The sequence below is a fragment of the Homalodisca vitripennis genome, chromosome 3, assembly GCF_021130785.1.
Source record: "Homalodisca vitripennis isolate AUS2020 chromosome 3, UT_GWSS_2.1, whole genome shotgun sequence".
Taxonomy (NCBI): domain Eukaryota; kingdom Metazoa; phylum Arthropoda; class Insecta; order Hemiptera; family Cicadellidae; genus Homalodisca; species Homalodisca vitripennis.
Window position 1 is genome coordinate 82,474,514 of NC_060209.1, and position 18,759 is coordinate 82,493,272.

General features: G+C 32.6%; 1 protein-coding gene across 1 annotated transcript in view; it reads left to right on the top strand.

Moving 5' to 3' along the window:
* LOC124358259 overlaps positions 1–18,759 on the top strand; it is a 145,896-nt gene that overhangs the window by 113,154 nt on the left and 13,983 nt on the right. Inside the window, exons 11-17 of the mRNA XM_046810552.1 lie at positions 2,743–2,979; positions 3,119–3,274; positions 4,367–4,518; positions 6,948–7,066; positions 7,675–7,857; positions 10,824–10,928; positions 15,314–15,550. Of these exons, the coding sequence (XP_046666508.1) occupies positions 2,743–2,979; positions 3,119–3,274; positions 4,367–4,518; positions 6,948–7,066; positions 7,675–7,857; positions 10,824–10,928; positions 15,314–15,550 (1,189 nt within the window). The remainder of the gene's footprint in view (positions 1–2,742; positions 2,980–3,118; positions 3,275–4,366; positions 4,519–6,947; positions 7,067–7,674; positions 7,858–10,823; positions 10,929–15,313; positions 15,551–18,759) is intronic.

Genomic DNA, 18,759 nt, shown 5'->3' on the forward strand with positions numbered 1-18,759 from the left:
AAAAAAACGAAGCTCGAGCTTGCAGCCCTTTCTAAAGATGACTACAAAAAATGTTTTGATCAATGGAAATACCGTTATTAGTTTACGGACAAGTTTATTAGTTGTAATGGAGATTATTTTGAAGGAGATAAGGTCGTATTGTAAAAAATTTGATAATATATAATTTTTATAAAATAATTCCGGTTTTTTTTGGGTACCCCCTCGTATATCTCGTATATGCCACACAGTACAAATTAATATTGAAATCACGTATGTTTATTGTTAAAATCAAATTTACTTTTTGTATTTACTATTGTTATGTGTCTGACAAAGATAGCCTTGCTATCAAAAGGCCTTACAAAAATAAAAGTTTTAACTATTGGTTTATGCGTTTTAAATGTAATTAATTTGATCATACCTGATATCTGAGCAACTAAAGAGTTATAGAGAATATTAATTTAATATTATGAACAATGTTACCATGCAGAATTTAAGCAACTTTTGAGTGTTTTGAAACCCTTATAGAGTCAGTTCTAGAATCACTAATGTCATGAACCTATATAAAAAATGTTGCATTACTTTTATACAAGTTTCAATGCTTTTGTCTCTTAATCATGAAACAAGTCTCTTGTTCATTTAAAAAGCGAGGATATTGTTTCAAATTTCTTTGTATCACCAAAAAGAACTAAGTCTTAATTTTTAAGTGTCTGAATTGTTTTGTTCACTCTTTCAAGAATTTCATTCCAGATCACAGCAAGTAACATAGTTTTGAAATTTCTAAGTGTTTTCAAAAAGGCAGAAAACACTTAGTTGTCGGCTGTGACTTTGTGTCATTGGTGTCTGAGTATGACCTGTGGTCTGTACTAGCTCTTCAAGAACGTCTTTCAGTTCATGTTGACTTATTATCAGAGCCTTAGTAGACCATCTAGTGTCAGTTATAGTTTGCTTTCTCTGATATTTTTTTTTTCCTTCATTACTCTTTTCAATGCGACTTTTGAGAACGTTTCACCTGTGAATGGATGCTGAGAAAATACCACACAGGCCTTGTAGGAATGAAAAAAATGGTTGCTTATGGATATGCCTTCTTGGCAGTAAAACACCCAGCTGGGTTTAGTGAGTGAGCTGCACATGGTGCATATCAGCAAGATCATTTTTACTTTAAATCCTTACCTGAACACCTGAGTATATGCCCGACATGTTGGGTGCATTGTCATAACTTTATCCATGAGAGTTATCAACATTCAGCTCAAGTTTCTCAAGTAAACTGAGGGTTGCTTCTTCCAGACTTGTGGCATACACCGGGTAAGAGTTATAGCAGGCATTCATTGGTGCAAGCATTGGTCAGTGAAATATACCAAAATACTACAGCGCCTATGTTTGACACATCTGGTGTGGAGTCCATGATTAGAGAAAAATGATGAGCTTGTTCCATTTCATTTAAGATTTCTCCCAGTACTTTTTTACTCATAATCTCAATAAATTCACTGCAAATGTCAGATGAAGGTATGGTACACTAACTTTACCTTTGTTGACATATTTTGCTATGTGTTGAACAAGAAATGGATCAGATTCACCTATCAACTCAAAACAACCTAGAAAAAGCCTGTTTGATGTAGATCCAAATTTTTCATTAACACCTCTAAATGGGAGATCTCTATTCAATAAAATCTTTACAACAGATACAACTCTAGTCAATATTTCACTTTTCCTGGTATTGGCTTTGAATTATTTTGGTGATATTAGATGTAGGCTTTTTCCTCTAAATAAATTTTTAATCAGATTTTTAAAATCTCAGCTGCAAGCATTGTATTTTTTCGATCATTAAACTCTTTGGGAAAAAATGTGGATTTTTCCTCTGGTTGAAAGATAAGGAAGGCAAAATTTACAAAATACCTGTCTTGTTGGTTGAGAGTAAGTAAGTCAGAATAAAAAGATTGAGAGTCTCTTTTGATCTATTCTTTGTTTCGAAGTTAAAAAAAAAAAATAAGTTGACTGAAAGCTTTCGTTTCATCTTAATTTTTCAATTTTCTTTATGTCTTTGAAAAATCAGTTTGATTGTGATGAATTTCAGAACTGAGTATTTTATTTACTTTCAATTATTTTTTTATACTCCATGTTGCCGGATCTCAAAATCACAGAGTGAGCGAGCGTGGTTGTGTTGCAACTAAAGGTGGTGGAAGGGAGCACGGTGCACACAGCGGGGCTGGCAGATGTCATGCCAGCAGCAAGCGGCTGTGGTCAGGTTTGGGTGTTGGCAATAGCACAATCACACGTGCAAATACAACCACCACAATTGTTTTCATTTGTCATTTTTTGGCACCCCCCAAGAAATTGCCAATTGTCTTGTGCCCTAGTCACATGCCTACTGTGCCTATTCTGTAAAAACAGGCCTGGACACCTGTGTTAAGAGAACTCAATGTCACTCATCATTATAAAGTACAATTTCACATTAACACCACAGTGAAGATGTTAAAAAATGTTTTACATTCTGTATAAACTCAATCCTTTAGATACGCAGAGGTGGATGGAATGGGCCAACTTATGTAAAACTCTTTCTTGTAAGTAGTAAAATGAAATTAATCCTTATCTCATTATGGTTTTAATAAATTTAAACCAAACTATCTATTTTCCTATTCAATCAGCATAGTTCTATGTTTAAATTAAATAACAGTGTGTCTTGATATTTATCTAGCTCTCTCAACCAAGAACTTATAAAATAATAAGAGGTAATTATAATGTTCACTAAGTAAAACAATATTGCAGGCGAGGATCTTGGAGACCAATTGGTCACATGAGGCCTTCCAGTCCTCTCCTGGACTCTGTGAGAGATCGCTTCGAGGACTATGACCAGCTGGCCAAGGACTTCACAAGAGTGTTCCTACAGGATGAGGCTAATATTGCAGTCAATGCCAACCTATTTGACGTCATCTTTCTGGTTGGTCAATCAAAGCAAAAGAGCAGGTTTATTGGAGTTCGAGCAATCCTTGGAGTTCGAAGCAGGTATGAACTGTTTAAAGGAAAAAGGTTTAACTGTAGATGTCACTGTTTCTTGCATGTTGTTAAACAAATTTAATAACATATTTAATTACTCAAGATTTTTGGAACCAACAACTAATTCTAAATGTATTACCTATTGCAGGGTGTTTCAAGAAATGCTCTATGGTATTTCTACGGGGTTTGGTTCCCCTCAAGTGCCCGTGGCAGAGCTACTTGCCAGAGCTGTGCCCAGTCTGCCCAGCCCCCAGAAGCCAAAAAGCAGCAATTTTCTTCAAGTCCCTGATATAGAAAGTCCAAGGTATCTAAAGCTTAACTGAAAATTAAGAACATTTTTTTCTGTTGTTAACTGTACATTTCTTTATTTTGGATGTTGCTTTGATAATATACAACAATTATATTTGAAACCTAAGGAAACAAATTCTTAATTCTTTTGACAATTTTCAGTACTTTTTAAAGAGTCGCCATCCATTCAGAGGATGCTGTGGTTGTTATGATTAGGCGAAATTTCAGTAAACATTGTAGAATGGGTTTTTCTTCATTTCAAGATAGTTATCAAGATTTGGGACGTTAAAGTTTGGTAGCGACACACCAAATTGTTCAAGGTTATGAGACTTTTTTAATTTTTTGGGTTTGCTTCGTAGAAGGAACTAGTAGTTGAACAGGCTGACAGTAATTCCAACAGCCATCAACGTGGGCTGCGGCAGCAACTTCATTACTACCCCACTCTGTTGACTATGAACAAAAAGTTTTGTTTGAGGTAGTACAGATCAGTAAAATATAAAAATTCTAGAGGATCTTTCATAAATGCTTGTGAGTTTGCATGTTGTTATAATATCTTGTTAGTTAAAAAGAATTCTTAGCAAGAATTTACATTCACAATGTGACTGCACTAGCCAATGACCTTGAACACATGCTGACATAACTTCCCTGATCTTGATAACTACCTAAAAGTGAAGAAAAATCACATCCTACAATATGTACAGCACACCCACCAAACCATAACAGCTGTAGCGTGCTCTAAATGAGTGACCTCCGTTTAATCAGAAAATATTTAATATTTTTCTATCTGATGTGATTGAAGAACGGCATTGCCTGATATATAAAGCAGTCTCAGGTATGAGTATGGATTTAATCTGGCTAAAATTTATTTGCTGTCCCTTATTTTGGCTTCAGTTAAAAATTACTAATGGAGCCTTTTGAGAAATAAAAGAAGAGCTCAGCCAATAAGACATATGATATATTAGGAGCTGGGCTTTATCTCAAAACCAAGTGGTGAGGCTCATAACCACATATATTTACTATGCATATCAAAAGAATGAGCAATCGCAAAGATTGATTCAAGTAGAGAAATTTAGCACCTGAAAGACTCGAATTTCATATTTCATTTCAGGCCTAAGAGTGTCCCAAGTTCTCCCATGGTGAAGAGAGCATTCTCCAGACTAGGCACGCTTACTGCAGGCTGGGGCCGGTCTATCAGGAAACAGCATACCCAGCTATCAGCTGAGGACAAGAAGAAGTGGGCTTCATCACAAGACTGTTCTAGTAGGTTCACTGTCAAAGTTAAATACTCATGTTTGGTCTAATAGATAAATAAAAATTGCAGGAAAAGAAGTGCTATCTTCGTTCTTCTTTACATTTTGTAAAATAATAATATAATGTATCAATAGAAGATATTGCCAAGAACTGAAGGTTAGTGAGATATAGTTTTCTTTTAAATAGGTAATTACGACATATTTTTAACAAATAATGTAAACCACATACCAAATCATATTGAGGGGAAATTTATTAATTATATGTATGTAAACACTAACTTCAGTTTGAGTTTCAAATTTCATCACAACCTACAAGACATTTAAATATTATGGGGTAGTTAAAAATCTTAATTTGACCTTGTGAAATCTTGTACCTCTGGGCATGCTGGAAATATTATCTTGTGATAAAATTAAGGTTCTCAATAACATTCCGATTTTTGAACCACGACCATCCAGGTCCGATGCAGTGAGATTGTAAAAGATGCCGAAAGATTGCTTCTTCCAACCACCCCATTGACTTCAGAGCTGTTGGGAATAATATTGCTGTACAAGTAAGGACTACTAATGGTGCAACAATTTTAGACTTGGAGGAGACCTGGTAAAATGAGATAAAAATGAGACTGGGAAGACGATTTCTTTGTATATTCATAGTGAATACCAAATATGCTTAGAGATATTATGGCATCCAAGGAAACTTTTCTGATAACACCTGTGTTGTAGGACTCATATTCTGGCCTCTGTGTACTAGAACAGATGTAAAATGTAGAAATAGTAATTTCTTACTGACATCAGAGATGCTAGGTTATATCTAATTATCATGCTTGTTTCTTATGTTTTTAACCACAATTAGAGGCTCCATATTTTAGGGCCTAGTATAAGGGAACAAAAGACAGGATTTTTGGGGATTTTTAACAGTGACTATAATTATCAATGCTTTTTTATACTTATGCTGAGCATCCTTTATAACATTTTTTCCACATAATATCACTGTTGTGGGCTAAGAACTTTCAAACCTTGTGAATGTTGAGGTTAGCTTTAGTTCACCTTTTTCTTAGATCAGCATCTGGAATCACGTTATGTGTAGAAAACTCGATTCAGGCCTGTTAGGTTGATAGTTTGTAAGATGCTTGGATATAAATTTGTCCCCATAACTCTCACTTTTGTTAGGAAATGCTAAAGATTTTGATGATTTCCCTTCTAAATGTCTCTGGAGAGATTTGAGAAGTAAATCAAGGTGGATTACGATGGTAAAGATTTATTGTAATGACAATCACTGACCTTATGTTTTGGAAGTTCTGCCATAAAAGGTAAATATTCCAGGTGGTATCTGGTAGAGAGCATAAAGGGCCATCTTTTGGACCTTTTATGGTAAGGTGGGTTTGGATAGAGGGATAATACCTATGGTATTTTAAAAAATCAAAATTTTTAACAATGCTTAGTCACATATTACCATTCCAAAATGGATTCCCGATATATTTAAACCTTTATTGTAAGCAGTCACTGGGACTGTCTGCATTCCAATAGTAGTCTTGGTGCTAATTATACTGTCTTTTGACATGCATGATCATTTTATCTGAAATCTTGATATATCATTCTCAAGAATTTTGTAGAACTCTTAATAAATTTTGTTCTTATATCTGTGCTTCTCAGAAGAGTCATAACTGTAGTTTTCTAAAGTATCTATATGCATTTCAATTGTGTCCCTCATTTTTATGAGTTAAAGTTTCTAGAAATCTAAAAATTGATAAACATAAAATGAATTTCAAAATATCTGAGCAAAATTAAACAGTTTTATTTTGTCTCTACATCCTTGTGTATTTAACAAGACCGAAAGTCAGCTCATTACATTGACCTAAACAGAATGGATAAAAAAGGACTGTTATTACTGCTCTGCTTTGTATCAATAGTCATACATCAATGGCTCTAACAAAAAGTTACTAAGAAGCTTAACAAACTGAATTAATATTGTGGAGATTAATTAGTGAATGTTGTTATACAAATTAACAATGTTCCAAAATGGTTATTGTGAATATTATGAAATGAAAACAATATTTTACTCATTGATATGTGTTCTCATGCTAGTTTGAAATGATGAACCCATTTTTGCCTGGCATTTCATATGTGCAAAAATAATATGTGAATAAAACATACAATGATTTTTTTTTCTGTTCTCACATTTGTTTACTCTTATCAAGGTTTATTGTATTTTTTTGGTTTTATGGTAGATACAGAAATATGTTTCCAGCCTAAATTCTGAAAAATTCAGATCTTTGTGATGTTTTAAAACTCAACTTGTATTAGAATAAGTTAGACGCATGCAATACAATTGTAAAAAATTGTCTACTGCAATACGGAAAAATTTCAATTTCAATTTGAATTAATAATCACCACTTCCCATTTTTATTGAAATTCCTTAAAATAATACTTTATTTATTGCAGACAAAGAAGGAAAAGACAAGGACAAAGACAAGCCGGGAGCGTCTCAGTTAGCAGTGCCTCGACTCAGCGTTTGTGCAGACGTTCAGAAAGTAGATAGAGCAAAGCTTGCACAGGTTGAGGTAAGTTATTAATTCAGTTGTTTTCCTGGTAGGTGTTCATTTGATCCGCTTTCCTAAACATTTCAACTCACAGATTTTACTGATGTGATTCTTTCCTTATTAGGTATTAGTTGCTAAGCTTGTTCTACAATTTACTTTTGTAGGAAATGTTGCTCTATTAAGACTAGTACTGTCAAAAAATAAAGTCCAACGAAATCAGAAACAAGTTCATACATCAGTCCCCGTTTTTAATAATAGAAACACTGCTGTACAAGATAAAGGAGCTACCATGGTATTTAAATAAAAGTAAATGTATTATTATATCCTTGAGTGTAATTACTAGAACCACATATTTTTTTACATCCTCTTAATCATGGTCATTACTACTCAGTATAAGCTTGCAAGTTGTAATTTTTTAAAGACCACTCAAGAACAATATTAAAATTATGGTACTAAACACAATTAACGTTTAAAAACTACCTCAAATTGTCATATAGGATTAGAAGTGGTTTACCATTTTGTCAATCAGTTATAAAAACTGATTTTGTCTGTAAAATTATGTTACAAGTGATTAATATTATTTCAAAATAGTTTTTAAATCTGAAAATATTAACCACTTTTGTTGACAGTTCACCATAATAGAGTTTGATCCTGACACGTTCCGGATACTGCTGGACTACCTTCACACGAGTTCTTGCCCGCTGACCTGCACTAACATCCCAGGGCTGATCTGTGCCGCAGAGCACTACGATTTACCAGAGCTGTTACAGGCGTGCTTCCATCATGCCAAGCAGTTTCTCCGGATAGATGTGGTAACTTGGACCTTCTCCTCCATAGCACTAGGTCAAAACTCTAGACTCATTCTATTCTGGACATTACTTCTGCAGTAAAATAATACAGATAGTGATGATGGTACTACTTTATCTACACCAGCAATATAACTGGGTGAATGTATCATCTTGGTGTTGTCTCTAGTGAGTACCACTTGCTATGAAACTTCCACCCCCTTTAAAACCTTAATTGAGCAAAGGAGTAGATAATACTCCTAGTGAAGCTGTCTTGACATTGTTTTATCTCTTTAGACGGTACAGATAGACAATAGATTTCAACTGTCACTGTGTCTCAGCATACTAAATTGAAGATCGAGCTTTACTCTCTTTTTGAGTACCATCCCAACCAGGCTAGGAGACTAAACTCTAATATTGAACCTACTAAAGGCCTGCTTCACACTACCAAGTAGTTAATTAAATTCATACTGTAACTTGATCTACTCTCTAATTATCAAAGTAAAGGTATTATTAATATAAATGGTCAATACCTTAAGATGTGTGTATGTGTGTGAGTGTGCCTAAGGTTTACAACTCATGAGAGCTACTACAGACTAGGGTAGTTTTGTCTTTGCGAATCAAGATAGGATCAAATTCAATCAACTGCACATGGCCTTATTTAGTAAAAGATTTAACAGAACCTTGTAACCATTGACATGAAGAAGTCCTTTGTACTTTCTTATGGTATTTTTTTGTGTGGGGGTTCCCTGTTTCAGGGACCATTTTATTGTTTTATTTTTTATTATGATATAAACTAAATTGTTTGGATGGGTCAAATCATTTCTCATAGCAAGTAGTTATTGAAAGAAACTGCCTTCAAAGACTCTTTTCACTGTATTAGGGTTTCTTTCTCTAAGTAATAACAAAGATAACAGCTGATAGGTCTTGATATTCTGTATCATACCTTTAAAATGATAATTTATTCATAAAAACATTTTGTTGTCTTAAATCCAATATGGTCTCAAGAAGAGACAATGACCAATGTATCGCCAATAGGTAGTGAGCGTGGTCGCTACATTAATTCACTTGTATGGCACCAAAATGGCTAAGTAGCATAACCTGACACTGAGGCTAATTCTTTCTAAAGAAAAACACCATTATTGATACAAATAACATTGACTTTTTATCGTGTATGACCACTTGTTACAGAATTTAGTCATCTCTGAGAATAGAGCTCTGAATAAGTTTAGGTTTCAAATCTTAGCTGCTTCAGTGATCCAAAATAAGATAAGATAATCCAGAAGCGATAAACATACTTTCTATTACTTGGACACTTTTCTGATAGAACTAGCCCCTGTTCCGAGCCCAAAAGCCATTCAAATGTGTGTGTGTAAATATAAAAACTGAGATTGCTAACAACAATTGCTATAAATCCATTACTTTGTTCAAAATCACTGAAGCAGTTGTCCTAGTATAAGTAAAAGTTAGATCAGTGATTAAGTCAAGCTTGTATTTCAAGCAGGAGATCATTAATTCATTATAATAACTAGTAATGCCTCCATATTCATACCTTGAATAGCTTAGTAAATCACTGTTGTATGCAACCATTGTCCTACATGGTATATTTGTGTTCTTGAATCTAACTGATTTGTAAAGGAAATCCCGTCAGCTTAAACCTCAAACGTAATGAAAGTGAATAAAATACAAAATTGTATAACAACACAGCTAGCTAAAATATCACAATGACATTTTTTAAATCTTAAAATTAAAGGTTCATGAGGGCAAGGTACCCTATGTGGGTGAAATTAGGGTACTTAACCTAGATGAGAGAAAATGTCCAATATGCAATTGTTTTTTTTTTTTTTTTTTTTTTTTTTTTTTTTTTTTTCATTTTGAAACATTGTTTATAGAATTGATGAGTGTAAATTAAAAACTCAAACTTCAAAGCTGGATACACTGCATTTACTTACTGCTACTCTAAAAGAAGGATTTTAATAGATTTCTTTTACCCTTTTGAAAAATGCTGAAATGAAAGTGAAAACATTCTTTAAATGTAAAATCTCAGATTTTGGTCTAAAAATTATTATAAAGGAATTCCTTAACTCTTAGGCTTACACAGCTGACTATTATGAAAGTTTTCCAGTTCAAGCTGTGTAGAAAAATTATTATTGATACAATTCAAATCAGACTTTTTTCGGACCGTTTCTAAGGTATTAGGTGGTGGGATGTTTGTTACATTTTATAATCTAACACTTGTTGTCTGAAGATGGCTCTCCACAGCAAAGCTAAAATATTTCAAGATTTTAATAGTGTCAGCAATTTTTGATAGGATTTCAACTGGAAAACCCTTATGATTCTCATCAAGAAATTGTGTTTTTTTCATATTTTCATAAGATTGTCACTATTTATAACCAATCACTTAACCTTGAAAGGGCTATACAAACTGATTCTCTTCAAACTTTCTCATTCACCAGTAATAATTTCATATCAAATGAAACTGACAAAATAACAGAGGTTCAGTGGATGTTCGGATATTAATGAGAGTTGGCATTTCAGTCCAATCCAAATGTATCTACAGAAAACCTATCCATTTTTAACTTTTTAGATTTTTATCCCCATAAGACTGGGATTATTTTCCAAAATGCTAAATCTTAGGAATAAAAGCAGATTATACAAAGGTTTGAGCAACTTTAACAAAAAATTAATCTGAGTAAAAATTCTTGTAAAAACTTTTATTTTGTATATAAGGCAGTTGCAACCTTAGCAGTTCAAAGATTCCAGTCTAAACTTCCACAAAAATTCTAGTATCCACTTAGATTAAAATTTTTAGTACCGTACCCTAAATGTTTGGGCCATATTTTTGTAACATTTCATTATTTCACAACAAGATCACTATAAATATTGAACATTTTGATAATACAAGACATTGAGGTAAAAATCACAAATGCTCTAACTATGTTATTCGTAACAATATTACCATATCATGAAAAATAAGTGAGCATTGTTCGCAGGTTTGTGTGATGCTGTGTTCATTAGAAAACTATTACTGGCGATACACATCAGCTTCTGAGCTGGTCAACATGATACTGGCTTTTGTTGAGACCAGAGCTCATCAGGTTTGTGTAGAGTTAAAGTATGTTATTTTATTTTATGATAGTTATTAATTATTAATCCTGGTACCTACTGATAAAGTTGTAATTTTCAAAGAATTTTTACTGATGTAAGTATGGACTTATGAATATTACAATTTAGGTATTATTGTGGTATAAATGGTTTTGAACTCATAAAAGCTATTATTATGGTCATGATTCAATAATAAATGCTTTGTAGAGCATAAAATCCATCTAAATCAAGTGGTTTTTATCAATAGTAAAGTCAAAAAATGCAAAATGGTATTTTGGATCTGGTACACTTAAAAATAAGAAAATCACTGATCCCGTCAACTTCCACCCAATCCAACCACCATAAAGGTGGGCCCTCCCATAGGTTTTAACACAAACCAGACTCTCATAAGTGTAAACCAGGCTGAAAAAATGTCTAACATCAGGCGTGGGAATAGAACCCGCGACTCCAAGACTAAATCCCCCACAGTGTCTTAGACAACACAGTGATCCTGACTTGTATTGAATGTGCAGGTAGCTCACTTAGTATACCCCTTATCGCTGTTAGAGTCAACTGGACTGTATAGCCAGTTATAGGATCAAGAAACCAACAGGTCCTTCTTAGAATCATGACATTGTCCATCTGCCCATCCGTGCAATAACTATTCATAGAAAGGTCCTACAAACTTAGTAGAATAGAATAAAACGGAAGATATTTATTGCACTAGCTTTTGACAGGTTTACAAACAGTGTGAAACAAACTGGTGCATTATCAAAATATAAAATATAATAGTACACAGGATTCTCTTGGTCCAAGGAAGAACTGTTTTGATTCATCTTATGGGTAATTTGAGGAGAAGACAAATGCAGAATAATCAAACTGAATATGAATACATCATACAATATTTTGTCATGTGATCTAGTAAAACATGTGATGGAGTTACTTTGTTGGCTTGGTTGGTAAGACTTCTGTTACACTGTATTCCAACAAAAAGTGAATAAACATAGGAAATGAGATGAATATGGGTGTATTCCTTTACATTAAATTAATTAAAATAGTAATATTCTTGATACTTTGTAAATACTCTTACGTTATTGGACATATTTCTTCTTATGAATTTAAAACCACACAATACAAGATATTTTGATTGGATATTTATTGGATTGTTTGATTATAAGAAAAAGTTATTGATGTTTAATTGTTAGTCATACATTATATCAGAGTCCATATAAGCTTGGTCGTTTTAAGAAATAGCCCTAAAATAAGTATATTGGTAAATAAAAACATAACATAGGCTGGATATATCTTGAATATCCTTCAATAATCTTACTTGTAAAAGGACCAAGATTATTAATTTTAACTATCCAATGAGCTCCCTCTCCCTTCTCAAAACAGGAAAGTATAAAAATGTTATATCATTTCCCAATCTGAATTAAGTTACTGAATAATATATCCTGAGACTAGTCCTATGCACATATATGAGGTATGTTCTAAAGATATCATGTATATTGCAATTTCATGGGTCGTGTTAGTACAATGTAAACATATGTTGTTGTTGTCTGAAATTAGGAAACATATCTGAAAAACATCTAGGCTATACTTCATTAGCCATAATGGATGTTTAGTCTGCTATTTATTGTCAAAAAGATATGTGTTTTGGATCAATCAGCAATTTTTATATGATCATTAAAATGGATGAAAGAAATCATATTAAATATTGCTATAAGAATGGAATAAAATTTTGTGAGCCTGCTTTGATTAAAACAAGAGTTTAAGAGTGGTATAAACATTTCCAAAAAAGCTATGACTGGGTTGAAAATTATGAGCATTAGAGTATGTTTCACAGTCATATTCACGCTTCATAAGAACTTTAAATTGTTAAAAGTGTTTGATCTAATTATAAGAATTAACCAACTCTCATTAGAATTTATATCATACCTACACTTTCCCTTGAATGGTTATGATTGTGTAAAACTCTATAGAAAAAGAGTGTACCACAGTAAGAAGGGCTAAAAAGGTAAAAGTTATAGATCTTTTCAGACATTTGTTTGAGTCAGGTCAGGGAATTTCCCAACAATTATTGAAAGAAATCTCGTTCTGCACCTGTGTAACCAATTTCCCTATTTCAAATAACCAGGTTGTCTGTGGACCCTCAGGGGCTGCAGGCCTATGCTAGTGGGTGCATGAAAGGTTAAATACTCAACTTAGTTTTAAAGAGTTTTCAACGAAACTGAAGAGACGATCAGAAAACAATTGGTAAACCGTGTGACAACATTAAAGAAAGTCTAATTTTTATAATTGTTCTAAATGTATTTCAACTAAATTGATAGAAGTGTTGCACAAAATACTAGTTTCACATTTGTGTTATTTGTAACGTTGTGTTCTATAATAATGAATATTTTATGTTTTATTTCACAAATTCAGAAGCTGAACATGACCCCAAATCTGAGAGGTATTTGTTTTGAAATACCTTTTGACAAATGTATGAACCTTGCTAACTTTGTCCGTATCTAGAAACAAACCTCCGGAACATAAAATACAATACATATTTAAATATTTTAAATTTAACTCTATAAGGAAACCATGTAGATCTATTTCAAGTTCACAAAAAAGCATAAACAGTGTGCAAAAGTGTCAGATCTTGGGAACACTTACCAAGAAAAGATCTACGCGTACTACAAAATATCCCACTCTATAACACTGCATTGCATCAGTAAGTACAAGGTTGCCTGAACAGATCACAATGGAAATACATCAGCATCTTAGAAATTTAACAATCTCCTTCAGGTTTTATTATCCAGAGCTAGAATTCTAAATTCCAATGGGTAAGAAATAAATTTACCTGCAGTAAGATTGGACACATTTTTAACCAGAAAAGAAGCAAGAAGAACTGGTAAGTTTATCTAGTAATATGACAGTGAAAAAAGTATTCATTGATAAAAATATAATTTAATTTGGGTTGACAGCTTATGATGATAACCAGAAGACTCAAAAAGCTCATGTATCCCTATGATTTGTGACAATGTACAGATGGTAAAAAGCCCTATCTGCTTTATGCTTCAAGAAAAACATGTACCGAAACCAGCTTGACATCAAATTAGATTTACATTTCAAGGTGTCCAGCCATGAACCCAGCTTATCAAAACTTATGAAGTAAATATATTTTTTTTTTAAAAAAAATTGTCCCAGTAGTATAAATGTATAAGACAGTAAGTCAATTATATTTTTTTAACTGTAATTTCATGAAATTGTATCTCCTCTATTTGATATAACTGACCCTAATTACTTCTAAACAGAACAAAAATGAATAAATAACAATTTAATTTGTGTATACTGTTTGATTTAACTATAAATTTATTATTGATAACTGTAAGTAATAATATAAAAATTGTATTTCATAGTGCAAAACATTCTTTTTAAATTTATTTAAATCCTAATAAACATAAAAAGATTAAATGCCTTCCATTATTGTTTTTGAAACTTACATAAAAGTGTTTTAACTAAGGGGGTTCACAAAGAGACTAGGTTTAGGGGTCGTCCAGTAAATGTTTTTTGCAACCACTGCTGTAACAAAGAATAAAGATTTCATTTTATCAGTAAAGGTTTAGCGAGGTTCAAAGGCATGTGGCTAATTTCTGCAGAACCAACTGTTGGATTAATGGATAATTGCAGAATTAAGTAGTTATTTGTTAAATAGATATTACTATAATCAGTATAAAGCTGGATGTCACAGTTTGGGATTTATGTTGTCATTATAACATAAAATAAGGTAAGATAAGATCTAAATGGGAACCTTAGGGCCAACTCCTGACCTAGCAATAGAACTCTGAGAATACACACCTTTAAATTATTCTATAGTTGTAAATGTCCTTTCCAAAAGAAAGGATTTGATCCAGAAAATAAGATTAGGAGGAAATTCAAAGCTGGATGCTCCTCGAAACAGGCGAAGTGTGACCTTTATAAAAGGCCTTTGAATGTAAAGGTGGATAGCATCAACCTAGCCAACAGTTGTTCAACCACAGAACCAGACACAGTTAGACATTATGATTAATTTTAAACTGTTGAAGGCTTCACTTTCTTATTAACACATGTTTTGTTATCAACATTATACAAAAAATTAATACACTAGTTAAATTTACTGCTAAAGAGTTACATTTTCTAATTTAACTTTACCTAATCTAATACTAATCAATGTCAAGAGTACATAGAAAACTGCAAAGCTCAGCAGTAGCAATAATTAGTTTTGTCCTAATTGCATTACTAAAAGCTTCATATTTTAGCCAATCCTTTACATTCCATTGAAATTATGTTATTTGCCAATCATAGTATTTACAAAAGAAGTCCTGTCATATTTGAATATTTGAAAACTAGATTATAATCTTAGGTGTTTCCTGTACAGCTATTCCAGATGCCAGACTTTGTCCAGCTGTCAGAGTCTATGGTGCAGATGATCATGTGTCGGAACCTGGAGATTCCAGAAGTACGCAAGTTTGAGGCGATGTTGGGTTGGGCCAAGCACAAGATCCGGACCAAGACATCATCCAAGCTAGATGCCAAACTAGAATTTAAGGTCACTATGGAAAGACTTTCAAGAGATCTCAAATTGTACAGGATATCTCCTCAGGAATTGATAAAGGTAAAATGTTTTTTATATGTATATATATATATATATATATATATATATATATATATATATATATATATTTATATTGTAGTAATAATGGTTTATTGGTGTATACACATGGATGTTGTTGTTCAGTATAACAACATTTTTGTTAATACTTTTAAAATGCTATTCAAGTTTACGTATGATTATGTTTAAGGATTTATTCTAAGACACCTCCACTTTACATAAAATATTGAAATTAATTTAAAATTTCTTTATATTAACAGCATATTGAACCTTTCATTCAACAAATAAAAATAAAAATAATAAACTAAATATAACATTCAATTTCTTAATAAAAATTACGAATATTGAAGGCCTTACCATAGAGAAAAACAACTCAATATCATAAGCAATTACTCACACATGCAAACATCCCTTAATGACATTGTCCAGGCAACTTAGGATGAACCGGTTCCAGTCATTTACTCTGTGTATAAAATACTGAAGGGTTACATTTCAAGAAGAGATAAGGTTGCTTTTTAATAGTAAGCTTATTGGCTTAGCAAGGGGCTGGGAAAATGTTATTTCTGCCTCTCTTTCTACCTATTCAAACAACAAACAAACTTGTTCTGTTTTCAAGAACAATGTAACTTTTAGACTTGAAATTTTGCTTAAAGCTTCATCATTTCTATATCAGCAACATCAAGTTCAATGGTGGTGTGTTTTTCCCCATGGGATTAAGCTGAGCATTGGTATTATGGGTAGCTATGATGGCAATAAAAAAATCCAAGAATAAACAAACTTCTAAACCAACTGAGTACAGTATTTTGTATTTTAACATGTAGCGTAGTAGGAAATGTAATAAGGTTAATTTGATGGATTTGTCAGCAAGACTTTTTTTGTTAAGTCCTTCAATTCTTTGTTGTATCGGTTTATTTGTATATAGTCAAGATAGAATTTGATAACTATACGTGAAATATGGCTGAGCATTAGCAAAGCCTATAACTCAGGGTGATATCTCAATAATGAATTGAGCTATTGATTTGAAATTTTGCATGAAACATCATTTCTACATAGGCAATGTTGTATTTTACGATAGATATGAGATTTAGCTGTATGTTTACGTACCCTGAAAGAATATAGTCATGAAATAATTTTGGGAGGTCTAGACAACTAATACTTTCCTATAGTGGACAGAGAGTGAGACCCCATTTTGTTCCTTAAAAAATGTTTGACCCGTTTCTTTGTTGAGAACAATCTTTCAGCGGTATATGTCAGTAATACTGACTATTAATTATTTAAATAATAATAATCGTTTACTAACAAAGTAATTGAAAAAATTGAAAATTTGTGGGTCCAAACCTTTTGGACCCTCTCTCTCTGGCTATGTTCTTGGTACCCTGACTGTCTGCTGATATCTTAAGGAAGATTTTATCTGCAGGCTTTAAATTTTGTATCAAAATTCATTTTTATATAGGCAAGTATGAGTTCGATGATGATGCATGCCTATCCATGGGATCCATGGCTATCACTCAGTGGTCTGACATAATCCCTTCTTTGTCTCTTGGAGTGATGTGAAAATGTCTTGTTTATATGATTGCCTGTTTGTCTATCTGTCTGCAGAACATCTCGACAGTAAAACGATCGATAGATTTGAAATTTTGATGAAATATATTCACTGTTCCCATCAAAGTTGTAAGAAACATTTCTAAGGGCTTAAAACAAACTGAGGGTTTCTCTGAATTCACTAAGAAAAATGTGCTTTCTAGTTCAAAATCTAGAATGCTTCTGGGTTTTGATGGATTTTTATAAAGGCTTTTAGGATAATGAATTGTTTCATATAGTGCATACCTAGCAACTAATGTGGCCCTAGAAAGCAGCGCAACTTTTCCTAATTAATCATAAGGAAAAAGAAAAGATCTGGGATACTCCAATGTAGACATACATGATAGAGAAACTTATATGATAACCTTTACTAGCATGGAACGCAACTGACATGGTACCAGCTTGTTTATCAACAGAAATGGTTTCTACAGAAGCTGTTCAATTTAATAGTAGTTTCACAAAAAGGTGATGCCTTTTCTAAAGCTGGAGCTGCCTAAAGAGATATGTTGGGAGGATTTAGTACTACCCCTTACAAGCAGTATTTATAAAATCATTTGTTGTGGATTATAAATCTAGCTCAGAGATCTTTCAGTAAAGAAGAACAGGAGAGAGACAGCTTTCAATGTCAACAAAATGCAGAATAGTTGTGGATTTAATAGTAGAATGAGTGAATTTGGATAGTCTGCGTAGTTACCTAGGTTAAGACCTAGCAATCTTGTTACTAAGCCATTATTAATTATTTAACAAATTCATAAGTGAATTTTTCAAACTCACCTTTTATGATTCCCCACTAAGCCCTAAAGCCTTATCATGATACATAGTGAGAGATTTACCAATAGGCCTACTAGGCAAGGGCGTACAGGCTGTCAATCTTAAATCTGCAGTCTTACTTTGAGAGCATGGTCACACCTAGGCAAAACAAAATGAACAAAACTTAGTCGCTCTGCTTTTCCCAATGGGCACATGGTGTAAAGGCACATTCAAACTTTTCCTTCCACTTCAAACATCATCAAAGGACTTGTTAAATAAAAATAAAAAAATTTGATGTAATACACAATGTAAATAACAATTTTCCAGAACTATAAACAATTTGTTGTTTTTCTTATTGAAGTAACGATTAATAAACTGTTTGGGTAGGGTACGATAAGCGGACCCGGTTTTTTTTATATCGAAATTGGCAAACGATATTACTTAATCATAACCATCGATATAACCAATCGATATTGATTAATTATTTTGAACAATTAACTTAATCTATACCAACAGCTGTAAACACTTTCAAATAATACACGCAATCGTATTATTATTAGTATATATATATATATATATATACGATTACGTGTATATATAAAAACAATCATTATTATTATACAAACACGTAATAATATATAATTACATGTGCATAATTATAAACACTTCAATAATTATGACATAAACCGTATGAATTGTGGTTCATAATTATTTATGAGTTTTCCTGTTTGATCGATCTCGTTCTCGTTCATTTATTATCTATGTCATTTCTTAATTATTTATGGGTTTTCCTATATAATCTCATTTTAATTTATAACATATGATTGTTATTTCAGACTATAGATACTTTAATATCAATTGATAGTCTAGGATTCGAGATG